The 27,864-nt window shown below is 36.6% G+C and overlaps 3 protein-coding genes, 1 long non-coding RNA gene and 1 other non-coding gene across 6 annotated transcripts; 3 read left to right on the plus strand and 2 right to left on the minus strand.

Moving 5' to 3' along the window:
- The first annotated feature begins 605 nt into the window (after window positions 1-605).
- LOC117274363 (small nucleolar RNA R71) lies at window positions 606-712 on the plus strand. The gene has a single exon (XR_004504472.1). It is a non-coding gene; the product is annotated as a small nucleolar RNA R71 (small nucleolar RNA).
- Window positions 713-10,970: 10,258 nt separating this feature from the next.
- On the plus strand, window positions 10,971-16,134 carry LOC104086967 (putative methylesterase 11, chloroplastic). Its single transcript, XM_009591336.4, has 5 exons — window positions 10,971-11,457; window positions 12,410-12,646; window positions 13,180-13,323; window positions 14,432-14,563; window positions 15,407-16,134. Exons 1-5 carry the CDS (start codon window positions 11,113-11,115, stop codon window positions 15,683-15,685), a joined length of 1,137 nt encoding a protein of 378 aa, XP_009589631.1. The 5' UTR covers window positions 10,971-11,112; the 3' UTR covers window positions 15,686-16,134.
- LOC117274359 (uncharacterized) lies at window positions 12,214-15,461 on the minus strand. Its single transcript, XR_011410930.1, has 2 exons — window positions 15,342-15,461; window positions 12,214-12,848 (listed from the first exon to the last, which is right to left on the minus strand). It is a non-coding gene; the product is annotated as an uncharacterized lncRNA (long non-coding RNA).
- A 1,365-nt stretch (window positions 16,135-17,499) lies between the features above and the next one.
- On the plus strand, window positions 17,500-21,098 carry LOC104086955 (protein COBRA-like). 2 transcript variants are annotated; one of them, XM_009591320.4, is made up of 6 exons: window positions 17,500-17,722; window positions 18,431-18,510; window positions 18,824-19,280; window positions 19,384-19,543; window positions 19,649-19,926; window positions 20,514-21,098. In XM_009591320.4, the coding sequence occupies exons 1-6, from the start codon at window positions 17,638-17,640 to the stop codon at window positions 20,852-20,854; spliced, it is 1,401 nt and encodes a 466-aa protein (XP_009589615.1). In that variant the 5' UTR covers window positions 17,500-17,637; the 3' UTR covers window positions 20,855-21,098. The 2 variants fall into 2 exon arrangements, with proteins under 2 accessions (XP_009589615.1, XP_070041760.1); XM_070185659.1 differs by lacking the exon at window positions 17,500-17,722 and adding an exon at window positions 18,235-18,331.
- Window positions 21,099-23,611: 2,513 nt separating this feature from the next.
- LOC104086948 (COBRA-like protein 4) lies at window positions 23,612-27,864 on the minus strand. Its single transcript, XM_009591311.4, has 7 exons — window positions 27,675-27,864; window positions 27,503-27,582; window positions 26,595-26,835; window positions 25,851-26,066; window positions 25,042-25,189; window positions 24,535-24,812; window positions 23,612-24,111 (listed from the first exon to the last, which is right to left on the minus strand). The coding sequence occupies exons 1-7, from the start codon at window positions 27,730-27,732 to the stop codon at window positions 23,828-23,830; spliced, it is 1,305 nt and encodes a 434-aa protein (XP_009589606.1). The 5' UTR covers window positions 27,733-27,864; the 3' UTR covers window positions 23,612-23,827.

Here is a 27,864-nt window from a genome sequence, read left to right on the forward strand (position 1 = left end):
AACCATGAGAATCTAATCTCTCATCTATCTTGACAATGAAGGACTTCATTAGATCTTCTAACCCAAACTGAATTGGTTGTTGAGGCTAAAATTGCTGCCTTTGCTGATTTTGGAAAACAGGCGCCCCTTGTCCCTAAGGTCTGGCGTTATTTTGTTTCCATGCATTTGATGTACCTCCTGGTGAACTCCATGAAATATCGGGGTGCCTCTGGCCCATTGCATTAAAGTTATAATTTCCAACAACATTAACTTCCTCAGTTGAGGCTTAACACTCATGAGTAGGGTGTCCTCTTCCACAAATATCACATTATGCATGAGTCTCACTCTGTATTGAGGCTAAGGTCAGCTTCCTTATCTCTTTCGCCATGGCATAAAGCTGTACCTGCACAGATGTGTTAGCATCAACCGAGTGAACACCATTTGCCCGTCTTCTTTCAGCACTTTTAGAGGGCCACTGATTTGCATCTTCAGATAATTCATCGAGAATAGTGACTATCTCCTCCGGTGTCTTCTTCATTAACGGACCTCCAGCTGCATTGCTCAACGTTCTACGTGAGGCCGGTGTCAACCCATCCCAGAAATCCTGGAGTTGCATCCAAAGTTCAATACCATTGTGTTAACACTTTGTGACTATCTCCTTCAACCTCTCCCAAGCTTCAAAAACTGTTTCATTATCTTTCTGGTAGAAGTTATGGATCTCTCTTCTAAACTTGCCCGTTTTAGCTGAGGAGAAATATTTGTCAAGAAATTTTCTGGTCATCTCCTCCCATGTTTGAATTGATCCTTGAGGCAAGCTCCAAAGCCAATGTTTCACATCATCTTTCAGTATAAAGGGGAATGCCCTTAGATAAATTGCATCTTGTGAAACACCATTATATTGAAAGGTGTTTATGATCTCCTAGAAGTCCATTAGATGATTGTTTGGATCTTCGTTCATCTTTCCTTTGAAGACACACCAGTTTTGCAGAGTTTGAAGCAACCCTTTCTTCAATTTGAAATTGTGTGCTGCAACTGGAGGTGGTCGAATGCTTGACAAACCTTGGTTGTATACCGGTCTAGAGTAATCACCAAGAGGTCTCCCACCACAGGTAGCTATGTTTCTAAACTGTCCTTTACCCACGGGTTGATTTTGATTAAGTCTGTGACCCCTCCCTTCTTCATAAATACGATGTGCATCTCTAAAACCTGCTTTCATCAGCATCTCGTGCTACCTTTTCTCTTTGTTGGGCTACCTCTGTCGCAGCCAGGTCCACATTATCTTTATCATTTCAGGTCATATCTTTTGTTGAGGATTACCCAACCTTTTCTAACGTCTCGGTGAGATTTCTTTCTTTCTTTAACTGTTGTAGTTGTTTTTCTATTTCTGGCTCGTATGGTAGCAATTCTTTCCCAGAAGATCGAGTCATGCACCAATTTAATCTGTAACCTGCGCACATTCAAAGAATACCAACCGTAAAAAGGGAAAAATAAAATAAAACAAAAAGAAAAAATTATTGAATTAGCACTACAAACTAATTCAAACACTATTGATTGTCAATCCCCGGCAACGGCGCCAAAATTTGACGAGAGCAAAATCGGTGTATAAAACTTAGGCTCGCTAGTCGAATATAGTATAGAAAATATCGTATCCACAGGTATTGGATTTAAATAGTATTTCATAGCTTCTAGTTAAATTGCTATCCAAGATGATCAACAGTTGAGAATTATGTGCTTAAAAACTAAAATTAACTAAGAATCTAGAGCTAATTGACTATGACAATCGCAACAAAAGTAATCAAGGAAGATATTAATGGGAGAAAATAGGGGTTGATTGGATAGATGCAAGATAATTGCTTGAGATTAACTCCAGTTAATTCACTCCTAATGTTCAAGTGAGTCTCTCGAATTCACTCAATTATTAGTTCAAACATTTCATAGAAACTCCTCTCTCGATTTAAGTCTCAACCTCACAATATGAACCAATTTAAACTCGGTGAAGATATGCAAGAATTCGTAATGGATTGGTCTTTAGGAGAACCTCTTTTCAGAGACTGGATTTTTGGGATCTGTCAGGAAAAAGCACTAACACTACGCACCCTGCTACGCACAGTGCGACGCATGAAAAGCAATAAGTTTGCAGTTTTCCTATTTCGGCTAGGAAAGGGTGATTTCGTTTGAGCCAGACCCTACTTGGTATAAATACATGGAGAAACAGTATTTTCTGGACTTTTGACACATCGAATACCTAAGGAGGCTAAGGAGGAGTTGGAGAAGCAAAAGCACAAGGAATTCATCATTCAATCCTCACTCAAGACAAGAGTTTGGATCGTTTTATATTTTTCTTTATATTTTTGATGAATTACTCCATATCTATGGAGTAGTTCTCTTTAGGGATTGATGGATTTGGTGTATTGATATTTGTTTGTGGATATTAACTCTAGTTTTTATGTATTGAATCATTTTGGGTGATTTAATTATTTCATCTATGTTTACATGTTCATGTAATCGAGAGAGGCATAACTTATGATATTTTTGCATTATCTTGTTGGTTGAGTTCATTAATTCTTCTTAGTAATCAAAAGAGGCTAGTTGAATCATTGATTAAACCTAGTTAGGAGGATGGTTGTGGAACTTCGGAGCGAGGTAAGTCTCTTGCCTAACCTTGTGAGGGGGAAACTACCCCATAGGTGATATTATTGTTATGTGCACTAGTTGTGGTCTCTGCTTACGCACGAGGTGACGAGAGTCCGTACGTAGCTAAAGCATGTTTATGTCCGGGTAGACTTAGAATTTTATCATGAAATATCTGAACTACTTGAACTTGTTCTGCTGGCTTAATTAATTGAAATTATAATTGAACTTAATTTAAAAATTATATATATCTTAGGCCAAGCCTTGTCACCTTGAGTTATTGACTAGTTATTTTGAGAAAATGGTAAGATTATATTCATATTAAGTTCATGTGCTATAACATTATTCTGGATCAGGCCGAATAATGTACACATTATTCTGGATCGGGCAGAACGACCTCAGCAGTATCGTGCGTTATACCACTAGTAGCCAAATATTCACGAGTTAGTCTTTCCACTGATGCCCGACATTTTATGGTATTTCTTATTTATTTGGTATTGACACTTGACATGTTCTGAGATATTAATAAAATAATACAAGAGTGAGAAATTATACTCAAAAGGGAATAATTGGAAAAATATTTTGAGATTACAGAATTTCTTCACTACAGTTGTATACTTCATATATGTTACGAATTACCTTATTATTTATTTAGACCTCTAGTAAGTATCGATGTCGACCCCTCGTCACTACTCCTCCGGGGTTTGGCTAGATACTTACTTGGTATACGTTGATTTACGTACTCATGCTGCACTTCTACACTAAATGTGCAGGAATTGACAAGTCCATTTGGTGATCACCTTGGCGTGTAGGCGCACCTGTTGAGGAAACCTATGTGAGCTGCATTCCAGGCTACGCATCGCAGTCCTCCGATTCTCCATTGTACAGTTTCTTTATTCTGTCTTATTACAATTGGGACAAACGTTGTATTTATTATTGCACTCCTTAGAAATGCTCATGCACTTGTGACACCGGGTTTTGGGGGTTACTATGGGTGGTTCGTCATTGTGGCTCGTGTTCATATTATCATTCACCATGTAAATTATATTTCACTTTAATTGATTAACAAAAAATGTTGATTTCATATTTCTAAATGGGTTGAAATTGATAAATTATTGTTGGCTTGCCTGACGGTGGCGTTAGGCACCATCACGCCCTATAATGGATTTTGGGTCATGACAATATGGTATTAGAGCACTAGGTTCACGTAGGTCTCACGAGTTATGAGCAAGTTTATTAAAGTCTTGTGGATCGGTACGGAGACGTCAGTACTTATCTTCGAAAGGATACAAGGTTGTTAGGATCATTTCTCTTCTGGATTTCCTCATCGTGTTGTTTGATTCCTTTGAGGCTTATGTATTTATTTTCTTCCTACTCGATCTTACGTGACACGAAGCGCTCGTGTCAATTGGGCATCGAGGAATTTCAGTGGTACTATAGACGTGGAGCAGGATGTTTCTCCCTGCGTATTCAAACAAGTTATTATCGCCTTCTTGGGGAAGGAGGTTCTGTCATTTCAACTCAGTATCGGTATTTTTTATAGTTTTGAGGCTATGCACAGTGTTGGTCTAATGGTAGGGTTCCTGTCTATGTGTCAAACTAGTGAATGACTCGAAAGAATGATTTCTCAGTGCATGATTTAGAGGTTCAGTATTTAATTCTAGCAAAGAAAAGGCGATTGGACTATGAATGTTTAGGTTTAGGTTGATGGAATAACGAGACTTGGTATTTTCGAGCGTGGTAGAATTTTCATTGTGAAGCGGTGTCATAGTCCTTGTTTTAACGCATCACGGTTTGCCGGTGTACGGTCTTCTTTAATTGTCTTCGGGTCAGGGTGTGTGAAGTGGTGCCTGAGGGGCGGTTGTCAGAGATAGCGGTGTGTCATGGTTCAAAATCGAATTGGTATTTTGAATACTTATGGCTCGAGAGAGATGATCTTCGAAGAGGTTTAAGGTTGGTAGCAATTCGATAGCTTAGGTGCTACAGAGATGAAGTTTGATTCGATGAAATAATTGGGTAATGATGAATGAGGAAGGACAAGTAGGAGGTGTCTTGCAGTGGTTAATTTACTAGCAGGTCAAGTATGAGAAGCGGAAGTCGAGAAGTTGCTTAAGGGATATGGTTTGACCAAAGTGGAAGAGGCAGAGTAGCATATGGATTTTTGTGGTAGGATTCCACGTACCTTCAGAAAGTGTAGAACGGTTTGGGAATCATGATGAAAGGTGACTTGGTATATGTATTTTACTTGGAATGGTGGTTACCGTACGGAGAAAGAGTAAATATGGCAGAAAGGAGTTTGATTGGAATGAAGAGGGGTGTGAAGATTTGACTATCATTTCAGATGCGATATGACTTGAGTTTGGATGATATTGTTGAACTCTTAGTTGATGTTAATGAGGAAGGAACAGACTTTTACAACGTCGTGGAAAGAGGTCGGATATGAGATCGTGGCTAATGATTCAGAATGTTCAAGAAAAGATTTAACAAAACACTTCGAGAAATTTGGCGGGTTAACGGTGCGAGATCATGGTAATTGAGAAGGAGGAATCATTGCGGGCTCTACATTATGTGATGGTAGCTTAAAGCTAAGTGGGGGAGCCCCACCGTCTACGATTTGATCGCGTGGTTGTCTGCTTGTGCGGGTTCTGGCTATCGGTGCATTGGTGAACTATTCATGACCAAGAAAAGAAAACATCAGGAGCAATTCGAGCACAGAACTTAATGAATGTGTGCCAAACTTTGTCTTGTTGATTCGGGTGCAGGTTTTGGGAAGACTCAGAGTTTATGCTTCTTGTGGGTGTAATGTACAAGAAAAAGAATTCAGCCGGTTTCTTCTTTGAGAGGGTATTCATGTGTTAGTAGAGCAATGAAGTTTGGTTATATTCGAGACTGGGTCAGAGTGGATGACTCTTAACAATGGTCTAGTGAGTTCAAAAATTTAAGTCTAGTACCTAAGGATTTCGGGTCCGTTGTATGGTTAAGGATCAAGTTTCTACAGGGGATTGTGAACGAGACTTGGAGTGTTTTATGTTATCATTGGGTATGCGGTGCGGTATTGGAGGAAAATAAGAAATATCTTTGGACTTGCGGGAGCTCTTGCAGAATATATATATATACCAGTTGGAAATGTCATTTTGCGCATGAGGAAGGTATGAGATGAGTTATGAGTATTGAGACGATGTGGTCTCGTAATGCGAGTCACTCGGTATGAGTGAGGATTTAGTTTGTTATGTTTGAATATAGCTGCTAGTATTTCTAAGGAAAGTCAAGAGTGAATTTGAATAAGTTGGGTCGATTAGTAGTGGTTGAATCAGCATGATTGTGGCAGTGATCAGTTCCTTCACTATGAAGTTATACATATGATTTGTGGTTGTACTCGTGGGTTTGACATCCACCATAACTTGATTGATTCTGGAGGTAGTTAATTCAAACGGGCTTGTTGTGTAAACGGATTCCGGAAGAGTCATAATGATTTAGATCACAACTTAAGGTTTGTATTTTTCTGCGGTTTGGGAATTCAGTTGCGTGTTGCATTGGTTATTCTAAAATTAGCTAAGTGAAAGGTATCTAGCCAATTAAGTGTTCATTCTACTAGTAGTTCAGGGTTTATTATGAATTCTTGTACTTTTGTATAGTGGCATGATGGGTGCAGTAAGCAGTATGGAATTTGAAGTTGAGGATCAAGGTTGCGGTTCAGTATTGATAAGAATGTCACGAGATCGGATGAGCAGGGAATAATTCAGATGTTTAGAGCAAGCTGGCGTTATCTTAGTGTCGCCTGAAAATGGTGTTCTGTTGAAGAGGCATTGTGTTTGGATTTGCGGATTGCGGTTTACAAAATTAGTACGGTTGGTGGTAGGGATGTGCAGACTTTGTCACTTGGATCAGAAGGTTGGGGCAGCGTATCCCACAGGTAAACTTGTATAATATGACCTATTAATCACTGAATTGTTAAAGATTGAAACCAAGTATGGAGATTTTGGGGTACTATCGTTAATGTGGGAGTTTGTTTCGGATCGGGACGGCTGCTCATGTGTGTCATGAATAGGGCCATTGTGGATCCTTGAAAGGTTATTGGCCCAGTATAGTATGATCTGAATCGGTGTGAGGCCCCGTGTAGTTTGTAGTGTTATGTGAGCAGGATGGCTCTCGAGATGTAGGTCATTTATCGCACGTTAGTTGTGCTTGTGTTTCGCAGCGTGTGGCGCTATTCATCTCCCCAGGATTTGTAATATGCACTAGGCGTGCTTATAGTTGATATTTGGGTATTTTGTAAGTATAAGAGCTACGGCTTGATGGGTGTGTTTTCTTCTTGATTGTTATGTGCGAATCGGGTGGCACGTCACCATGGGTATGTTGTTTGGATCGGGTTGCACGCTGCAACGGTACCATGTGTAGATTGGGTTGCGCCCCATAACAGTGAGATGTTGAGTACGGTTCCATATATTTGTTTCTATGTATTTTGTTTCTCATTCTCTAAGGAGAGATCATAGCATTTTTTTGACCGTTTTATTCGTTACGCGGGCTGGGAAGTTCCATTTCAGAGTTTGCTTTTCCTTATGTATTGCATTCGAGTTTGTAGCCTGCTGGCACATTTTTGGCATCATATGAGATCTTAGTCAGTGTTTAATGTTGCTTATTGACTGTGTAGCTTATACTGGGTGAGACGAGACTATTGGACCTGAAATCAGTGCAAATAGATTTATATAAGGTATATTAAAGAGAGAATATCGTTATTTGGTTCAGAATGAGGTGACAGACCTTGTTAGGAGGAGAGACTCCATGATTTGATTAATTCAGCAGGTGGTTAGGAGTTTCTACACATCTTCTCTGTCACGGAAATATTGTGAGGATGGAAACCAGGCTTATATGTGTTATGAGGTATATTGCGGACATCAGCTCCGTGATATTTCAGCTATTGTGGTTGGGGGATGTTACTATGGGTAACCGACTTATGCGATGCGTCGTGTGATTTCAGCACAGATGCACAATCATGTTTTAATACAGTGTGTAGTGATTGATACTGTGTTCGTATGTTAGAATAAGGTATTGTAAAGAAAATTCGAAGATTGGAATTTGGTTCTAAGGCTTATTGATTGAATAAAAGGGAGGACCTTCAGTCCGGCTCGAGCCGAGGTGCCAAACTGGGATTGTGATGGCACGGGCAGGTGCACGAGGTCTTAAACAGTGATTTTGGTCAACTCCGAAGTAGATCTTAGCACGTTCGACGAAGAACGTATGTTTAAGTGGGAGAGAATGTAACGACCCGACCAGTCGTTTTGAGCTCTAGCGCGTCGTTCGGCGGTTTGAGGACTTGAGTAGCTTCACTTCAGGTGTTATGACTTGTGCTTGTGGTCGGAATCGAATTTCGGGAAGTTCGGAGTTGATTTGGAAAGAAAATTCTAAATTCGGAAGCTTTAAGTTGAAAAAATTGACTAAGGTTTGGATTTTTAATAAATGACCTCGGAATCAGGATTTGAAGGTTCCAATAGGTTTGTATGATGATTTCAAACTTGGGCGTATGTCCAAATCGAGTGTTGGGTAGCCCGGGAATATTTCGGCGCTTATTATGGAAGGTTGGAGTTTCGAAGGTTTAAGAATTTCCTAAGTTTGGTTTGCAATGGATTTAGATATTATCGGTGTCCGTTTGGGATTCTGAACCTCGGAATAGTTCCGTATGGTAATTTTGGTCTTAGGAGCGTGTCCGGATGTTGATTTGGAAGTTCGTACGCCGTTTCAGCGTCAAATGGTAAAAGTTGAAAATTTAATGATTTTTGGGAAGTTTGACCGGGAGTGGACTTTTTGATATCGGGGTCGGATTCCGATTCCGGAAGTGGGAGTAGGTCCGTAATGTCAATTAAGACTTGTGTGCAAAATTTGAGATCAATCGAACTTGATTTGATACGTTTCGGCATAAGATATAGAATGTGAAAATTTGAAAGTTTACAAGTTTGATTCGAGCCGCGATTCATGTTTTAATGTTATTTGACGTGATTTGAAGGTTCGACTAAGTTCGTGTGGTATTTTGGGACGTGTTGGTATATTTGGCTAAGGCCCCGAGTGCCTCGGGTGAGTTTCGGACAGGGTTCAGATTGATTGGAGCCTTGTTGAAGCTGCTGGAATTTCTATTGTTGGTGTAACCGCTTATGCGGAAGATTCATCGCAGAAGCATCTTCCGCAGAAGCGGCCTCGCATAAGCGCCTAGAGGGGATCTGGGTTGGAGGCGCAGGTGCGAGGTTTTGGCCGCACCTGCGAGACCGCAGAAGCGGATTTCTGATCGATCCGCAGAAGCGGAGCCTGGTCCGCAGATGCAAAGGCATGAGGCCTTAGTGGGGAAACCACAAAAGCGGAATTTTTGGCCGCACCTACAGAACCACAGAAGCGGCCAAGTGACCGCAGGTGTGGTGATCGCTGGGCAGAAGGTTTGCTTAACTACAGGATTTTGGCCCATTTTCTCTCATTTTCAATTGGTTGGGACGATTTTTGGAGAGCTTCAAGGAGGGATTTTCATAAAGTAACACGAGATAAGTGATTCCCACCTATTACAAGTTAAATACATGGTTTGTATATGGTTTAGGCATGAAAATTAGTAAAAATTGAGATTTTGAAGAAAAACCTAGAAATTGGTATATTTTCGATTTTGGCCACAAAATTGGACATGAAATTCAGAATAAATGATATATTTCAGTTTGTAGTGTTAGGGGTAAAGTTCATCTTCAAAAAATTTCGGAATCCAGACACGTGGGCCCGAGGGTGGATTTTATCGATTTTTCAAGCGCAGTTGGAAATTATTTAAATTGATTAATTATGGGTATTAAAACACATTTTGATTGGTTTGCACATTGTATGCATAGTTTTGGATCAACAATCATTGGTTTGAGGTGTTAGAGTGGCGTTGGAGCCGGCTGTGGAACTTCGAAGCGAGGTAAGTCTCTTGCCTAACCCTATGAGGGGAAAACTACCCCATAGGTGATATTAATGTTATGTGCACTAGTTGTGGGCTCTACTTACGCACGAGGTGACGAGAGTCCGTACGTAACTAAAGCATGTTTATGTCCGGGTAGACTTAGGATTTTATCATGAAATATTTGAACTACTTGAACTTGTTCTGCTGGCTTAATTAATTGAAATTATAATTGAACTTGATTTAGAAATTACATATATCTTAGGCCAAGCCTTGTCACCTTGAGTTATTGGCTAGTTATTTTGAGAAAACGGTAAGATTATCTTCATATTAAGTTCATGTGCTATAATGTAAAACATGCGCTTCGAAAATTTGGGAGCTTCCTTCCCTTTCTTGTAGAGCGGGCAGAACGCCTCGGCAGTATATATGCATCTATGGTTCGTGCCGCTCGACCCTCGGTAGTGTACACATTATTCTGAATCGGACTGAACGACCTCGGCAATATCGTGCGGTATACCACTAGTAGCCAAATATTCACGAGCTAGTCTTTCCACTGATGCCCGACATTTTATGGTATTTCTTATTTATTTGGTATTGATACTTGACATGTTTTGAGATATTAATAAAATAATACAAGACTGAGAAATTATACTCAAAGGGGAATAATTGGAAAAACATTTTGAGATTACAGAATTTCTTCACTACAGTTGTATACTTTATATATGTTATGAATTACCTTATTATTTATTTAGACCTCCGGTAACTATCGATGTCGACCCCTCGTCACTACTTCTCCGGGGTTAGGCTAGATACTTACTGGATACACGTTGATTTACATACTCATGCTACACTTCTGCACTAAATGTGCAGGAATTGACAGGTCCATTTGGTGATCACCTTGGCGTGTAGGCGCACCTGTTGAGAAAACTTATGTGAGCTGCATTCCAGGCTACGCATCGCAATCCTCCGATTTTCCATTGTACAGTTTACTTTATTCTGACTTATTACATTCGGGACAGACGTTGTATTTATTATTGCACTCATTAGAAATGCTCATGCACTTGTGACACCGAGTTTTGGGGGTTACTACGGGTGGTTCGTCATTGTAGCTCGTGTTCATATTATCATTCACCATGTAAATTATATTTCACATTAATTGATTAATGAAAAATGTTGATTTCAAATTTCTAAATGGGTTGAAATTGGTAAATTATTGTTGGCTTAGACGTCATCACGATCTATAGTAGATTTTGGATCGTGACACAAATACGGTATTCGAACCAAAATTACTTGGACCTGCCGAACCCATATTCGAAAAGAGAGTGCTTGAAAAAATAAATAGTTAAAGTATGTTTTCACCTATATTGCAAAAAATTGCTATCTTGGTAGAATACACGTGGAAAAACTAGTTTTAGTAATAATGGCAAACAATACGTCCGTTTTCATATCTCCATTACAGTCTGTAACCACCTTCGTCTCCTTTTAAACTCAGCGCTAACTCCATTTCTCATCATCTACTCGACACATACGTCTTTTTTCTTCGTATGCCGTATAAATACTTTCAGTGAAGCTTTTCCATGTGAAAAAGATCGCCGAGAATGGGGTTATGTTTCTCCAGGAAGTCCGCCGTGAAGAAGCGGCCGTCGAAGCGTTTAACGAATCAATCCACGGCCGTAGGAGGCGGCGGAACCGGAAATAACCGGTGGTCTAGGTTTCGGACGTCGAAGAAGGACGATTCGTTCGCTCAGGACCGAGCGTTGGCGGCCGCGATTTTGTTACAGCAACAGTTGCAAAATGGCGGCCGTGTACTGTTTGATCGTTCGACGTCGATGCGGTATTCGAACTGTAAGTCTAAGAAGAATCAAGCATTGCCACGTAGCTCGAGTTCTAGGTCTCGCTCTCTTACTGATCCTCTGCTTCAGCCTCACCAGCTTGTTAACAAGGTACTTAATTAACTTAGGAGAATTCAAGTTAATCAAATTATTCAAATTTTAAGTTTGATGTGATGTTTTCTCTATTAAACTAACTATTCAACCATTACATCATCATTTTCATCCTCCGCCAATTTTAAAATGAATTTTTACTCTTTACCCAATCAAATCAAACACTGTTATATAAATTGAAAGGGAGAGTACCTTTATTTATTTATTTATTTTTTTTTTTTGGGGGGGAGGGGGGAGGTGTGTTAGCTTGCGGCATTTGGTTAATTTGCTTTGTTGTGTTCGTTGTGCTCCATCGATTGATTCGTGGTTTTGTAAGGCTTGCTTGTCTTCATTAACTAATTCAGAATTGAGATACTTGCTCAAAACTGGAAGCTGTAAAGAATATGAGAATTTAACCCAAACCTCAAGATAATAGGTAGAGTACATATATAAACTTCTTTTTGATAAGTCATTTTTTATAAACCTCTTCGGATTCCCTTTTATAGCCGAGATGGGACACTTATAACCTGTCAATCCGCATGTTTTCAATTTTTGATGCACATCTGCCTGATGAACTGCAAATCCTAGTAGAGAAGTTCCATTTGAGGTAAATTGATAGAATTCGATTAATGTATTGAGGGTTTGAAATTGTTGAGACCTTGAGAATTCCACACCAGAAGGCAAGGTGCGGAGAATCAAACCTGCAGAACTGGACAGTGTAGCTAACTTTTCTGCTTGAGTATAGTACAGTAGATTGCCCTCATTTGGCTATTAATGGAACGTATAGACTGATACTTCCTTGTTATTTATGAAATGTAGCTTCTTTTCGTTTGCTTATTCGGACTTTTGACAGATAAGTAAAGAGGTCTCAGTTCTGCTCTAATAGTATTGAAACAATGCGTTTTGCTTGTGGCTGTGTCTATATTTGATCTTCCACTTTCATGCTAAATGGATGGCTGTATATAATGGGCAGGAATTAACCATTGATGATTTAGAGACAAACCATTTTGTCCTTGTCCATGGTGGTGGATTTGGAGCCTGGTGTTGGTATAAAACCATTGCACTTTTAGAGGAGGCTGGATTTAAGGTGACTGCAGTGGATTTAACTGGTTCAGGCATTCATTCTTTTGACACAAATAGCATCACCAGCCTATCGCAATATGCAAAGCCACTCACTGATTTTCTTGAAAAGCTTGCCGATGGAGAGACGGTTAGTACTTCGGTATTTCTGGTTCTCGGCTTCTGATGTTTCTATCATATTGTCTTCCATTCTTACGAGAGTATAATACTCGTAAGACTACTCGGCGCTGAAGATCTGAAAAAAGATATTCTTCCAGGTTAAAGTGTTCGTAAGAACTTTAGCATCTTCGATGAGTATCTTCCTTTGCATTTCAAAGTTTTGCCTGTGACACCTGATATGAAGGGTTACATTTTTCTTTATCATTGATCGGTATTGAAATAAAACAATGAAAAACTAATAGTGAACAAAGAATTTTTAAAGAAGACAGAAGAGAATGCTAGTTCTTACATTAGACTAATGGCTTGCTTTATGTGGAATGGCAAAGTTGATAAAAAAAAAGTGGTGCTTGGATCTGTAGATTTGTCATACTTGGAGATTAAATGCTGAAATCTGCCAATTCTTCAGAACCCCAAATTTACTACCAGGACAAATTCCAGAATTTCTGATATCTGTTTTCCTTAACTAGTCTATTACAATATTGTGAATCTTTTTTCACACTGTAGGTGATTTTGGTGGGACATGATTTTGGTGGTGCATGCATATCATTCTCAATGGAGCTCTATCCCTCTAAAGTTTCAAAAGCGATATTTGTTGCTGCCACAATGCTCATTAGTGGACAAAGTGCCCTTGATATTTTCTCAGATAAGGTATATGTTCATACTTTTATTTACTGCTTTCATTTGATTCTTCCAAAATCTACATCATCTGGTCTTCTTCTTGTAAGGTTATATAAAATCTATTTTGCTTATTTAAGCACATTGTCCGTATATGGTTTAGAAACACTCAGCCCTAATCATAGTTTTTATGCATGGACTGCATATGCAAAGCGACTCTTAAGCCCTGCTCATAGTTTGTTTTGTGCGGAATCCTTGTAAGAAGTTTAGTTTGGTTTTATTTTGTGAATTGGGGCATGTATTTCTAAAGTATATGGGCGTAGATTATCGAAACTACTTTATAGAATACTGATTTCACTAATCCTCTGGATGATAAGTTGCAATCAGTTGAGTGTTGGTGCTCCTACTTATGAAGTAAATTTCACCTTCTCCAGGTTACAACCTTGTTTTGAAATGGTCTTAGAACTCAGCAGTTCTCTAGTGATGAAGAAATCAAATTTCGTTTTTTGTCAGGATTTTATGTCATCCATCTGTTTTTAGGCTTTGCAGTTTTTGTCTTGTGAAATCTTTAATGTATTTTCTGTTCATCATGAGAACCCTTGATATACATTATCTGCTTATAGTGAACGCGTGAGGTTCATCTACTTGCAATTCAGTTCCCCAGGAATCAGCTGTAGCTTGTTTAGTAAACTTGTGAGTAACCTTTGTGTTCATCTCTTGGAGAAAAAGTATTTTTGACCTGGGGAGAAGGATTTGGATTAACCACTGAAAGTAAACTGCCTAGGGCTCTTCTTTGGAGAGGGAAGGAATAAGAGAGAGGGTGATATTGAAGGGGTCTCTCCTCCACCAATTTTTCCAGTCTTTCATGAGTTAAAAGGGATTGGGTTGAGGATGAGGTGACTCAGCAAGTGCCTGAAACTTTGATTATAATCTGGAGGATCTCTTACCTTTCCAATCCTACTTATTGTACCTTCCATGTACCAATAACACTGGATAGCATAATGTCATTCCACCCAATAGGACTACAATTCTCTAGTTCTGTTTCCTCCCTTGAATGTGTGGGTCAGATGCTTTTAGCTAGTTGTTTCATTACAGAATTGAAGTTTATTTATTGTTAATAAGAAGCTCAAAATTATTGCAGACGATATCAAATGATCTTATGAGACAGTCTCAAGTATTTATCTATGCCAGTGGGAATGATAAACCACCAACTGCTATTGATCTGGACAAATCAGTCCTGAGGGACTTACTATTCAACCATAGTCCCGCTAAGGTATGTTGTCCTGTATGAAACTGTTGATCACAAATTAAATGTTACTTCCATAAAGTGGCAAATTTTAATGTTTATTTTGGATGTAGTGAAGAGTAGAGAAAAAAGCAAAAATGGGAAAAAAGAAAAGAAAAAAGAAGAAAAGGAAATGGTGAAATAAGACTCCCTTTATGTACTTTTCCTTTTTACCTTCTTGTTGTATAGTTTTCATTCTTGGATCTTAATCATTTCTAATTATGCACATAAAGTATTTCTCTTATTCAAGTACAATGCTTCTTTCAAACTTTTTTTCCTTTTAATCTCGATTGTGGTCAAGCTAGACTTTTGTACATTGGGATTTGGGAGGATGAGTGTTGACAAAAAGTTTTATATATGGATTAGTAACACATCGATTTTGAGGCAAATTTCGATGGCCTTGAAATGGTGAATCTATAGGCCGCAGACACTGGGGTGTGCCATTGTACTTGAGTAGGTTTCCTAGTCATCCATAGACAATGTAAACATCCTGAGAGGAAATTACATAGACAATGTAAACATCCTGAGAGGAAATTATATATCTCATCTGATTCTTGTATAAATGGTTCTTACATACCTTGATATAAATTGCTAAAAACCCAGCAGATGTTTTCAAGTTATCCGTTAATGTCTAACCTCAGTGCTAATGATACTAGTTTACTAGGAGGAGGATAGAGAAATTCAATTATTTGTTCCTGGAACTAGCTGATAACATTCATCCTGTTCTGGTAGCTTTGTGTTAAATAACAAAATCAATTTCAGATACCTGTGTGGAATCTTCCTTTTTGTGCATATTCAAAGCTTTTTATACTATCTTCTTGAATTTTTCAGGATGTTGCTTTGGCTTCTGTCTCAATGAGGCCAATTCCATTTTCCCCAGTTCTTGAGAAGCTTCCCCTGTCAAACATCAAGTATGGTTCCATTAGACGGTTTTACGTAGAAACAACAGAAGATAATGCTATACCAATAGCTTTACAACAGAGCATGATTAACCAAAATCCTCCAGAACGAGTTTTTCATCTCAAGGGTGCTGATCACTCACCTTTCTTCTCCAAGCCTCAAGCCCTACACAAGATATTGGTAGAAATTTCAAGGATTCCATCAACCTGAAGTTATTTGTCAGAATCCTTTTATGAAGCCGTACTAACATGTTCCAAAACGGATGCTCTCTCACCGATCCAAGGAAAAAGGAAGAAAGATTCAGGTGCTGTCGACACTTCAATTGTATCAGAGATGTGCAGAGTAACCCTTCGTGTATATGTGTAACTTAGCTGTTTAGATTATTTATGATGGGGAGAAATGAGAATTGCCCACTGGAGCGCAAATCAAGAATCGAAGAGTTTTTAAAATTTTAAAGAAGAAGAAATAATAGAAATAAACCGTTTTTGTTTTCACATTTTGACTTCTCATATGGTAAGATATCCATGGCACCATATTTTACTTGATGCTGTAGCCTTTTAGATCAAAACCAATTAGGAATTGGTTGCTAGAGACTCTTTAAGTTTGTTGTGCTGTATGCCATTATTTTGAGTTAGGCTGAATATTGTTAGATTGTCCAACTTGCTTTATTTCGTAAACTGAGTTTTTGGTGTTGATAAAACGTAGTTTCACCAAGTCTTAGGCCTCATTTGTTTTTTTTTTAAAGATTAAGACGTCTGAATTCGTATACACGTCTGAATATCAAGATATGGTGGTAGTTTAGGGTAGTAGCTAGTGGGGATTGGTAGTGGTAGATATTATGATTGAGGATGGTAGTGGTGGGCGGTAATAATTAATAATGGCGGGTAGTGGTGGTGGTAGTTGTGATTAAGGAAGATGGTGGTGGGTGGTAGTAGTTTATAATGATGGGCAGTGTCAGCTATGGTTGTTGATGGTGATTGGGTGGTTAGTTGTGGTAGTTGAGGTGGATGAGGGTTGGTTGTCGTTAATAATGATGGTGGTGGGAGTGGTGGGGATGGTGGGTGATGGTAGTCGACAATGGTGGCGGCTATGATTGAGGATGATGGTGGTGTTAGTGGGTGGCATGGTGGTAGTTGATAATGGTAGGCGGTGATGTCAGTTAATAATGAATATGGATGATAACATCTTAATGAAACTAAGTGTTTATTATAGATCTTAATGATACAGGCCTATTCAGACCCATTAAGTGGTTGTGAAGTAAAAAAAAAAATAAACACACTTAATGATTAAGATCTGAATAATTAAGATTTAGATTTTAAAAACAAACGCACTTAATGTATGAGATTTGAATAAATAAGATTCAGACTTGCATTAAGCGCAAACAGACGACGCCTTGCTATACCAAAATTTTAAAAAGTAAAACGTAATGGATGTAAGAAAGAATATGAGCGCAAATGGGTGCTCTGCACATGCTATTTCAATATAACTTTACCACGACGATGACATTATCGCGATGACAACGAAGAAGTACGATGTTAAATTAGTACTCAAGTAATAAATTAATGAGTAACGCATTATTTGCTAGACATTAAAAGATATGTCCTTTGACTTCTCCCGACCCCATTGTTCACCAACGACACAAGTAATGAGATCCATGAGCGGGGGAAAATCTCTTATTAACAATGCTAATGCTAATACTTAGAACAAGGATAGTTATTTATGGTAGATTCAATCATTGACCATCCTTTTTCATTAGTTCCCTTAAAACCACGTTCGAAACAAAACTTACATTCAAAAAGAAAAACATCGATTACAAGTAAATCTACTTATTAAGCATTGATTAGGTAATTCTACTTGGCAAATATTGATTAATAACCCAGAATAAATGGTAAGTAACGGCCAGCTTTAAATCACGGAAATGGTATGAAATTCATCATGTCAGTTTTTTTCAGATCAACCAATGGTGAGAAAATTTATACACAATTTAAAGTCAAACACCACTACTTAACCTCCAAGTTGGTTCAAATGAGTAACATGGCATGTGCCTATGTCAACTATCTCCTCTTTAATTGATCTCTCCCTCTTCAATTAGCCTACTTTAATTTGAGCAGAGTTTGACTCAGTAAAGCACAAGAAATTCTTCAGCCACAAATCTTCAAGGAATGAAGTTCTTCAGATCTCTTTCAAAATTCAATGCCACTGTACTATTGATTTTCTTGCTGTCATTTCTTTGCTTTTTCTCAACAGGTTTGCACACAAACTCCCAAATTCCGAATCCACTTCGTAATTTTCTAATCAGCGTTTTACTTAGTTCTTGATATACTACTTAATTGTATTCAAACTTAGAAAAATGTGCTTTTTGTACGAAGGAAGTCATTTTTGAAGAATATTTTGCCACGAGGAAGTAATTTTCTAGTGTTTGGTTTACCAAGAAATGTTTTCTAAGAAAAATCATCAAAAGGAAGAAAATGACTCACTTACTTGAGGACGAAAGTCATTTTCCTCGTGACTATATTAACTTTTAACTTCATATTACTTGCTCCAACTAATACTTTCACATTATTATTAATATTATTATTATTACTACTCGAATTGTATGAAAACATTCTCCAACTATTTTTCTTTTATATAACTAGTATGGTTTTTGAAAAATATTCTCGACTCACTAACCAAACACCGAAAAGCATATTTCAGCAAAATATATTCCAAGGAAAATGACTTCCCTCGTACCAAAAACAAGTAATTTATGCTGAAAGCTGGCTATTTTGAGAGAGATCAGGGAGTTGACCTATAATTTTGAACATCAAGAAATTGGCTTTCCCTTTTTCTGGAAAATGATTATGTCTCTTTTTTATGGTTAGATGCATATCATGTAACTTGTATTTTTACTATATTTGACTATTTGTGCGTATTATTTATCATTCTCTTACATTTTTATTTCTGCGTTTCTTCCAGATGCGTATGATGCACTTGATCCGAACGGGAACATCACAATAAATTGGGATGTCATCAGCTGGACACCAGATGGATATGTTGTAAGAAATAATTTATTTCGTTCTGGAGCATTTTCTCATTCTAACATTAGAATAAATTTGATCTATTACTATGTGATTAAGAATGGCGTTTGCAGTTATTAGTTCTTTCAAGCATTAGTTATGGCTTGTCCATATTATCTGTCTTTTAAGGTTTTTGCACATCCGTAAAGAAAGACATCTAATAGTACAGCCTTTGGACCTCAGTCTTATGTTCAGTCTATCTAATAGTGCATTCACTTGTAGTTCTTTTACTTCTCCTTGTTAACATTTGTCGAATGGAAAGTGTCATCTTAGTTGTTTAGCATTTGTACAGGCTGTGGTGACTATGTACAACTTCCAGCAATATAGGCATATCCAACCACCAGGCTGGACTTTGAGATGGACATGGGCTAAGGATGAGGTGATATGGAACATGATCGGAAGTCGGACTACAGAGCAAGGTAATTGCTCAAAATTCAAAGGAGATATTCCTCATTGCTGCAAGAAAAATCCAACAGTTGTTGATTTGCTACCGGAAACTCCTCATAACCAGCAGATTGCAAATTGCTGCAAGGGAGGAGTAGTCAACTCATGGGGGCAAGATCCTTCAACTGCTGTTACTTCATTCCAACTCAGTGTTGGTTCTGCCGGAACAAACAACAAAACAGTTAGAGTACCTAAGAACTTCACGTTACAAGCGCCAGGGCTTGGTTATACTTGTGGACCTGCTAAAATTGTTAAACCGACTAAATTTATTACTCCAGATAGAAGAAGAGTGACACAGGCTATGAGTAAGTTAATTGCTTTAACTTTATTATCATGCTAGTTAAAATGCATGTAGTTGCAGTTTTATAATAAAGGCTAACTTCTAACACTCTGTACTGTCAATGACAGTGACTTGGAATGTCACATGCACATACTCACAGTTCCTGGCTGAGAAAAATCCTAAATGTTGTGTCTCCCTATCGTCGTTCTACAATGACACAATTGTACCTTGCCCTACATGTGCTTGTGGATGCCAGAATAATGGCACTAAGCCGGGAACTTGTGTGAAGTATGTCTTACAAAATATGTTCTACAATTTCTTTCTCTCACGGCTTAAATCTCTGAATTCTTTTGTTATTTACTGTCAGGGTACTTCGCCTTTGTTTTCTTGCAGTTCAGAAACGCCGCACCTATCTTCAATTGTTTCGGACCATGGAAAGAAAAACTTTACTCCTTTGGTCCAGTGCACAGACCATATGTGCCCAGTTGGAATTCATTGGCATGTGAAGCTCAACTACAAGGATTATTGGAGGGTTAAGATCATTATAACAAACTTCAATTACCATATGAATTATACACAATGGAACTTAGTTGTCCAACATCCGAACCTTGATAACATCACTCAGCTTTTCAGCATCAATTACAAGTCATTAACTCCTAATGGAGTGATAAGTAAGTTATCCATCTAATTAAAAATGATATTATTTCATTTGTGCTACCTAAACAGCAGCTACTACTTAGATATTTAAATGGATTTCCACAACTATACGTATTCCGTACTTTAATCTAGAATCTGTGTAATCAAAGGCTCGCTTAAGCCCTGAAGATAGCAGCAAAATAGGCCGAGCACTTCTCTTCGCTTAGCCAGCGATTCATAGTAGTCACCGAGGGGCTATGGCATATGTCTCATCATCAATGTGCAATGTCCCGAAGAGACAACACTAAACAATAAATATTTCACTTAATTACAAATTTGTTAAATTCCTTTGTCCATATAATTGTCCTTTATGCTTATAATTTCTTTGAGTTAAGTATGTGTTTTGTTTTCTTTATTTGTTCCTTTTCTTCATAAAACTCGAGCCTTATTTTGCATTTGCGCTTAAAGTGCCAATAGACAAGCTGCGCTTATTTGCGCCTTTTGCCTATGATAACATTGTCTTGAATCGCAGTCCATTCTTTTGGTTGAAAATATTACTCTATTGAAGATATTACTACTTAAGTTTCCTTAAATATGATTAATCTTCTGGGCCTTTTCGCAGATGATACTGCTATGTTATGGGGTGTTAAATCCGACAATGATCTGCTCATGCAACCTGGTCCATTAGGAAATGTCCAGTTCGAACTTCTACTCCGAAAAGATACATTAAATTTCACTTTTGATAAGGGGTGGGCTTTTCCAAACAGAGTTTATTTCAATGGTGATAACTGTGTTATGCCACCTCCCAATGCATATCCACATTTGTCGAATGATGTTTCTGTCATGCCACCTCCTGATGCAGATCCACAGTTTCCAAATGCTGTTTCCCAGTGGAAGATCTCTTTGCTTAAATTAGCAGTGACACTTATGTCCTCTGTGGCACTCTTCTTTGCATATATATAGAAGTATATCACTTTCCAATTGGTCAGTAGATTTCATCTAGCTGTTGCATTACATGTTCTGCTTACCTGTTTTTTGGTACATTTCTCAAGCTCACGGTGTTAGTGTTACTAGAGCTTTCCACGAATAAAGAATAGATAGAGCATCAAATTCTTTATATACTCATGTTTTTTCAGTATCACCTTGTATTGTAAAGAGTTTCTTTGCAAATGAAGTTGAACACATCTACCATTTTTTTCCTTTTGCATTTTTGACAGTTCAGTGAATTCATCTTGTTTGTTGCATTTTTCTATGTACTAGTTACTTCGCAAGTACGTTGCATCGTGAATACTGAGTTGTTCGATTTTGTAAAAATAAAATAAATAATATTTAAGAAACTCTTTGGATAAATAATTATACATGAACGAATAAATACAAATAATTCGACATCAGTGAGTATTTTAAAATTATATACCTTTGTAACCATTACCTTCTACGGCGTGACTATAACATTGCCTTGATTTTTTAAGATAAAGTATTTCTCACAAATATCATTATCAAAATATTTTACGTATAATATTTTTAATAAGATGAAATATAGATGATTCAAAAACACAAAAGGCTATATTGGAGAGGAAAGAGTGATAAGGAGTTAATCCGCACATGAGTTCACTTGAGAACAATGCATCAAATTAATAACATAAATTCATAACAAAAAAAGATTAAATTTGACCTTTTATATAAAAAAAGTTACTATATCATTTACATCAAACCGACGACAATCCAGAAGATGTAGGTAAAAATAAATCGGAAAAATCATCCTCAATATATCCATTATCTAAAATATTACCACTTCAAAAGCACCTGAGTAATATCTTCAGTCAATTACAAACAAATAAAGTGCCAACTCAACCAACTGACCTAAGAAACTCAAATGGAAACCTTATTATTTAGAGTTATTCAATCTCCTTTTTCTGAACCCTAACTCTTAATGAAAAGACATGATGACAAATTGACAAAGAATTTGTTATATGATTATTCTTGATATTAATATCATTTCATCTTGAGGGCATTTCAAGTTATGTTAGAAAATCTTCTTTCTTGGCTATTTTATTGGTAGATTTGTTTAGGTATTATCACAGAAATAAAGAAGGGTTGCTATTGCATTGTATTTGTGAAGTTGTTTACGAATTCAAGGAGGAAGCATAACTTAAGTAAGTTTTTAAAATTATACAGATCCATTCAGAATATATATCGACAATTACCATGCGATTTAAGAAGGCAACGGGATATCAAAAATCAATAATGAAAAGAGTAGAATACAGAAACATATCTTGAGAAATTTACATCAACTTTATTCTAAATGAAAGAGAAAGAACAAGCAATAAAACGAAGAAGAAAAATAGAAAATCAACCTCTTTTTAGTAAGAATTAATCCAAATGATGACAGTTTAAAAAGTAGCAATAATTGATAATAGATGAACAAAAAAAGTGAAGAAGTAAAGTTATTTAAAGGAGAAAGTTTTCTTTCAAGAGTTGGAGATATAAATCCAATATATGAAACTTTTTTGAAAGAGCACATTCCTTTGGTTATTCTCACTTAATACTACTTCGGGAAGAAAAATGTCACACGTTTCTTGGGAAAATTTAAAAAAACAATACACACTTGAATCCTAATTACTAGTCAGATTCTTCATCCAGTAAGTATTTGCTTATCTTAATATTATTTATTGCATTTCTAACTCCTGACAGATAATGAAGATATGGACGAAACCTGTATCTATTTTATGGCCTGAATTAGATAAACTCGTAGGAAGGCAAGAAGATGATATGCATTAGTTTCTCATTTAACAATTTTCTTTTTATCGTTTTCAATACATTTTGCTTTCACATTCTGTTTCTAAGCATTATAAATTTTTTCCCCTAAAATAACTAAAACACATTGAATTGAATATATAGTTGTAATATACATTTCATACTATCCCATAAATTGAAAGTAAAGTAACACATGATCTTATTCGTGTAACCGTAAGATATGCCAATTAATTATTTTTGGTTTAGCAATGAAATAATAAAGTTAATTACTTATAACATTACTAATCAATATTATTATAAAAGTATAAAGACCATAAATTAGAAGTTAAATTACATTTATCCTAATATTTATGAAAATAAGTTTCACAAAAATCACAAGGAATAAATATATAAAGATTGTAGATTATAAGTATTGAAGTTATACGAGAGTAAAACCTGATTTTGTTGCTATTTTCTTTTTGAATTCATTGTGATTTGATGTTGTGTCTGACCATCTTTACAGTGGAAGGTCTTTTGATCTCATAAGAAAAACATTTCACACCTTTTTGTTCTTCAGATTTTCACAAAATTTTAACCAAGAATCCAAGGTTTTGCATGGCCTTTCACTCCACAAGATTGAAGCGGCAGCATCACTTAAAGTTTCACAAAAAAAAAAAGAGCCGTTTTGAATTTAAGTTCCTTTCAGGGAAAAGAGCCGTTTTGAATTCCATCCTTAATTTTCAACGTTGTCTTAAGGCAATATTCTTCAGACTTGTGATTCTAAAAAAAATCAAAGTCTTATTATTTGATGTATGTGTGATTGATTTTTCTAGTGAATGAATAAGTTATTTACTAATCAATGAAACAAAACGGTGGCTTCGAAACAGATGTGTCTCTTGGTAGTTAGTTTCTCTTAAATTAAAAAAAATATTTAGGTTAATTAAAAGGGCATTTAAGTAATTTAACTTTTAAGTTATGCTCTTCTCATAGATTATGAAACGTTTAGTTTAAGAAATTTCAAGCATTCCGGGCACGTTACACTGACATTCACAGAGTTCTCGACATATTAGGACTGCTTGTCATGAACCAACATGCTCAAATTCCCTATGGTGCAGTAACACATGTTCATGACACGCGTTACATCGACATGCAATAGTTGCATGGCTTCAAAATTTTTTAGTTATTCACAAACTAGAGAAATGATTAAAAGAGAACAAGTAAAAGCAAAAGCAGAGAAGAAAACAATGTAGAAAAGGCAACCAAGTTCTGGTGGGCAAAGTTGGGTAAGTAGGGATAAGTATCTGGTGGTGGTAACATGCATTCATCACCATTGAAGTATACTTTTCTTGGAAATGCCCATCCTTGCTTAAATGTGAAAGTATCTTTGTCCTTCTGGAGAAGCACTTCTGATTGAACATTTCCAGATGGCCCTGCTTCCATAAGTAGGTCATTATAGAATTTCATACCATAGAACATTCCTGTGTCATCTGCATTGTGAAGTTTTACACAGGATTAATGTACATGTTTCTAATTTCACAACTTTATCCACTACAGTAATGTCACAAATCTATATCTTGTTAGTTACTGAATTCTTATGCAATATAACAGTAAGATTATGAAACTTTACTCACAAAGTCACAAACTTTCTGTGTCACATTAAAGCAACTTAACTTTATCCACTGTATCAGTAAAGTCACTAAATTTTACCTGCTATATCGGCAAAACCTACGGATCAAGGTGTTAAAAGTGGTAAAAGTTTTGTGACTTTAATGTGACAAAATAATATTGTGGTTATACTATTATAGAGGGTGAATTTCATGGCCTTATTGTTATAGCGGGTAAAGTCCAGTGGCCATATGTAATATCAACACTTGCATCTATAGAGTATTTCAGGGAGTTCACGGACTTACTTATCGATTGATATGGAACGAGAGGCTTGTAATCGAAGCTAAAAACTTGTGTTACATTGTTAAGATTTGGATGTTGAGCAACAAGAGTCCACTGTGTGTGATTGACCCTGTAATTGAAGTTGGTAATAGTAATCTTGACTCTCCAGTAGTCCTTGTAGTTGAGCTTTACATGCCAATGCACTCTAACAGGGCACATATGATGTGTGCACTGTAGTAGTGGTGAATTGTCTTTCCTTGGAGTGTTTATTCCCACCACACTCAGTAGTTTAGAGTCACTCCTGTGTGTCACAAGAAGATTAGTAATGTTAGCTTATATACATTATGTATTTTAACATGTTGTATCAGTTTATATGCCTCATTTTTCAGGCTACTAATCTCGCTTATTACGAACAATTACCTATAGTTTAGGTGATCTGATAGTGTAATTAGTGTACATAAGTTAAACTCAATCAAATATAAATGTTCCTTACATGCATGTGCAATTGATGTACAAAAAGATACACTTACTTGATGCATTTGTGTTTGTTCTCACAACCACAAGCACAAGAAGGACAAGGGGTGATGGTTTCATTGTAGAAAGTTGAGAGGGAGACGCAGCAACTTGGGTGTTTTTGGGCTATAAACTGAGAGTATGTGCATGTTACATTCCATGTCACTGCGAAGAATAAGAGTACAAGTTGATTACAAGAACATCATCTTCGACATACTTTCCTCAAAGTCATTATTTCGAATTCAAAATATTTAGTAGTAAAAGAACGGCAGTTCAGTGCATGAAGCATCCCGTGTTCACCAAGGACCGGAAAAGGGCCGTACGTGATAGTGAATTTCAAATTACTTTTTGATAGGGAGTGTTTCATACGACGAAAATCATTTTTCAAAAAATATTTTCAAGAAAAATGACTTATTATCTGAAAAAATATTTTTTTATGTTTGGTTGGAGAGTATAATTTTTTTAAAAATAATTTGATAAAGATTGGTAGTAACAGGATTAACATATAGAATATTGTTTTGAAAATTTTGAGTATTAAATATTGATATAATATCTAAGTAGTGGTTAAAGCAATGATATGAAGTTAAGAGTGGAGATAATTGTGAGAAATTGACTTCTCTCAAAAGTGAGGAAAGTCATTTTTCACTTTTGGTGGAATTCTTTTTTCATGAAAAGTATTCCAGGCGATCAATCAACAGAAAATGACTTACTTTCAAGAAAACATTTTCCTAAATAATATTTTTCATTATATACAAACACACTGACTGTGTAAAAGAACCAGAAAGCAGAATATGATAACCAGGACCAAGTGATGAACCAAACTTACTCAGTGCCTGAGTTTTCCTTCTAAGATCAGGTGTGAAAAATTTGGTAGAAGGGACAATTTTTGCAGGTCCACAAGTGTAGCCAGGTCCAGGGCCCAGCAAAGTGAAATTCTTGGGAAGTTTAACTGTCTTGTTTGAAGTACCAGCTTGGCCAACACTAACTTGAAAAGCTGAGACAGAAGCTTGAGGATCTTGGCCCCAAGAAGCCAAAACTCCACCTAAAAAAAACACAAGAGGAGTATAGTACTGGTTCGTTAAGTCTACGTCCAGTTCTCTTGGATTACAAGGGAGTTATACTTGGAGGTTCTTGAATTTCGTATTTAGTACAACATTTGACGATTTTATAGTTTTGAAGAATTACCTTGATTTTATATTTTATATTTTTGAAGAATTACCTTGAGTCGAGGGTATATTGGAAACAGCTTCTCTGACTTCACAAGGTAGGGGTAAGGCCTGCATACACATTACCCTCCACAGACCCCACCTGTGGAATTATACTTGGTTTGTTGTTGTTGTTGTTGTTGTTGTTGTATATTTTTGAAAAATTAACTTAAATAACCGTCCATCCAATCGCTTAAACAGAAATAGCCAATGATTGTATAATATATATATATTATGTGTATAATTATGTATATTCAATGTATAATTTATGCATACCTACTAGAAAAAGTAAACAATGAATCAGACTGATATATTTGGTGTTAAATTTCTTGTTGTCAATCATCAAAATCTTGAGGCTAACATACCTTTGCAGCAATTGGTGAATTGTTGGTTGTAAGGCACCCCTGGGAGCATATCTACAATAGTGGGAGTCTTCTTGCAACAATGTGGAACATTTCCTTTGAACTTGGAGCAGTCACCTTGTTCTGTGGCTTGTGCACCAACCATAGTCCAAATCACTTCTTTTTTTGCCCATGTCCATCCCAATGTCCAGCCAGGGGTCATGATGTGCCGGTACATTTGGAAATTGTTCATCGTTACAACAGCCTAGGAACAAAAGACGGATTCAGAATTTAAATTTAATACATCGAATCTTTAAATTCTAATCAGTGAATTCGTTGTACTTTTGTAAAAATATGATTTCAGAATTTATAGTTACCACGGATCTTCCCATGCACATAAACGTGCAGTAATAAAGAACTTAATTTTTATATAGTGGTAGCTAGTATAAAAGGTCAACAGAAAGATAACGATTTTAAGTTATATGCATAGCTATGTAAAACATATTTACAATCAAATCATTTATAAGGTAATTTGCAAGTAAATTTCTATGATAATCAATAATTGGTATTCTCGTAGAAATGATAACTACACTAATAGTTGTGAAAAATGTTTACATAGTCAGAGAATATAATTTAGATCCAAATATAACTATAGGTAACTTCCCAAAAATTGAGATTAGTAACTTGGAAAATGAGCACCGATAATGTAAAAAAATATTTACACTGTCAGTATATGTAAGTTAAATATCATAAGCTATGCACTCACATGCAAGAATAAATGACCATGAGAATCATAAAAATGTCCTTTTTTTCCAATGCAGAACTTAATATTTAGGGAACATGAATGGGAAGAGATTATAATTTACTATTGTCACAATGTTAATAAGGTGGTGAAAGAAACAAGAGAGAATAAGGGAAGGAAATTAACTTACAACATAGCCATCAGGAGTCCAAGACATTACATCCCATTTAATGGTGATATTCCCATTGGGATCCAATGGATCATAAGCAGCTGCAAGATTACACATGCTAGTTTGAGAATACACAACAACAACAACAACAAAAGATGTATACAAATTGAGTATGTGAAAACTGCATCTTTACCTCCATAAGAAAATATCACAAACAAGAAGCCAACTAGAGTGATCAAATAAGTCCCCATATTTTTCTTTAAAGAATTGATCTCAAAGATCTTCAATAAAACTTGGAATTACGAGTCTATGAGAAATTAATATGGAGTTGTTATTTACCAACTGGTTGTTGCTACCAAAAAAAGAAATAATCCTATATAGAG

This window comes from Nicotiana tomentosiformis, chromosome 9 (genome assembly GCF_000390325.3).
Source record: "Nicotiana tomentosiformis chromosome 9, ASM39032v3, whole genome shotgun sequence".
NCBI lineage: Eukaryota > Viridiplantae > Streptophyta > Magnoliopsida > Solanales > Solanaceae > Nicotiana > Nicotiana tomentosiformis.